The sequence below is a fragment of the Agrilus planipennis genome, unplaced genomic scaffold, assembly GCF_000699045.2.
Source record: "Agrilus planipennis isolate EAB-ADULT unplaced genomic scaffold, Apla_2.0 scaffold40, whole genome shotgun sequence".
NCBI classification, from domain to species: Eukaryota; Metazoa; Arthropoda; class Insecta; order Coleoptera; family Buprestidae; genus Agrilus; species Agrilus planipennis.
This window is the reverse complement of record NW_020438938.1, coordinates 1108736-1110456: the sequence shown is the minus strand read 5'-3', so window position 1 is coordinate 1110456 and position 1721 is coordinate 1108736. Positions and strand designations below refer to the sequence as shown.

At 27.6% G+C, this 1721-nt stretch overlaps 1 protein-coding gene across 1 annotated transcript in view; it reads left to right on the top strand.

Moving 5' to 3' along the window:
- The first annotated feature begins 474 nt into the window (after positions 1-474).
- LOC112904432 (histidine-rich glycoprotein-like) overlaps positions 475-1721 on the top strand; it is a 2315-nt gene continuing 1068 nt past the window's right edge. The window contains exon 1 of the mRNA XM_025974447.1: positions 475-485. Within this exon, the coding sequence (XP_025830232.1) occupies positions 475-485 (11 nt within the window). The remainder of the gene's footprint in view (positions 486-1721) is intronic.

Genomic DNA, 1721 nt, shown 5'->3' with positions numbered 1-1721 from the left:
TTTTTTCATTCGAACGTACGGAACCCTAACCCGAAAACCATCTTAACATTCTTGTTGAAAAAAAAACATGTCCCATGCATTCAAACTGCAAATGTAAATTTGTATACACAATATTGTTTTGTTGAAAGATTTACCATGTTATGTTCGGACCATAGATTTCTTATTAATTTTCCTGTAATCTATAAGTAAAGAACTATTTTATTTTTCTTAAATAACATTAAAAGTATTACTTTTAAGATTACAAACTAAATATATTTGAGCCCTTTACAGCAAGCCCATCCGTCTGATATGTCACACGATACAGCTTGCAAAACTTTTTTTTAATTTCCAATTTTTCCTCCAAAAATGACTCTCCCATGCTTTCCGCATTTAGCATTTAACAATCCCTTCCCGTTCGAAAGAGAAAAATTAAAAAACTCCATCAAAAGACCCAACCGAAAAGTATTTTTCTACTAAAAAAAGTGAAATGTTAATATGACACCTAAGTACATTGAGAATGGTAGCCCACTTAAATCTTGCTTCATAATTTATTTAATTTTGATGATACACATTGATTTCGAAATTACTTATAAAGAAAATATAAAAAATGATTAATGAGAACACCCACCTTTGTTAAAATCTGCTAACAAAGAGTTAAAAATAATCTAACATATTAACTTTTTATCTGCCTTTACTAGCTATTTGTTTAACATTATTAATGAAATAATTAACCGTGATGTGACACTAAACCTTCACACTTAACGCATCATTTCATATTATAGGTTTTGTAAATTAAATTAAAGTGTATAAATTTGAAGCCAATACAGAGGGTAGAAGGCTTTTTCAAAGTAGTTATTTTTAGTTGGTATTAAGGTGAAACGTCGGTGGTCGTTTTTAAAACAAAAAAGTCTTACTCTACATTGGCTTTAAATCTACACGTCAATTGGGAAAAAAATATGGAAGAAACGGAAACCAGATTTGTAAGTTAAAAATTTAAAAAACAATTCATCAAAAAGAAATTTAAAGGGTCCTGTATATGAAATAAAATCAAACATTTCGATTTTTAGCTGTAGGGGTATTTTTAGGGGTACAATAATGCTACACATTCATATTTCTTAGAATTTTTGTTTTCAATAATACTAACTTTAGAAAGAAAACACAATTATAGAACAATATCATTGAAGTAAAAGTTGCCAAGAAAAGATAAAGGAAAAACGGTATCTACTCTAACAATTGCGCTTAAATCCGTCGAATTATCATTTTAGTTCAAACGACGTACAGTATCCAATAAGAGTAGCTTTCAGTATCACTATAAATAAGGCCCAAGGACAAACTTTAAGAAATTGTGAAATTCAATTGAAATGAGTTCTGCTTTTATCATGTCAAATTATACGAAGCTTGTTCTAAGTCCCAAAAAATTTGTATATTTTTTCACCAACTATAAAATAACAAATGTAGTTTATAAACGTGCACTGCAATATAATAATGTAATTATGTTTTAAATAAAATAAAAAGAAGAAATTTTAATTAACTTGATTTCTTGAGCGAAGCAAGAGTGGTCCGGCTTGATTGAAATAAATTTTCTTTTTTCTATTCAAAATATATCACTTATAATATGTAGGTACATATTTCTTTATTTACAAATTTTACTTATTTACTTAAAAAAACCAGCGGCCAGTAAGTCCTTCAATTAGTTAAGAAATACAAATAAAATTTAATACTAAATATAAATGTAAATGAAT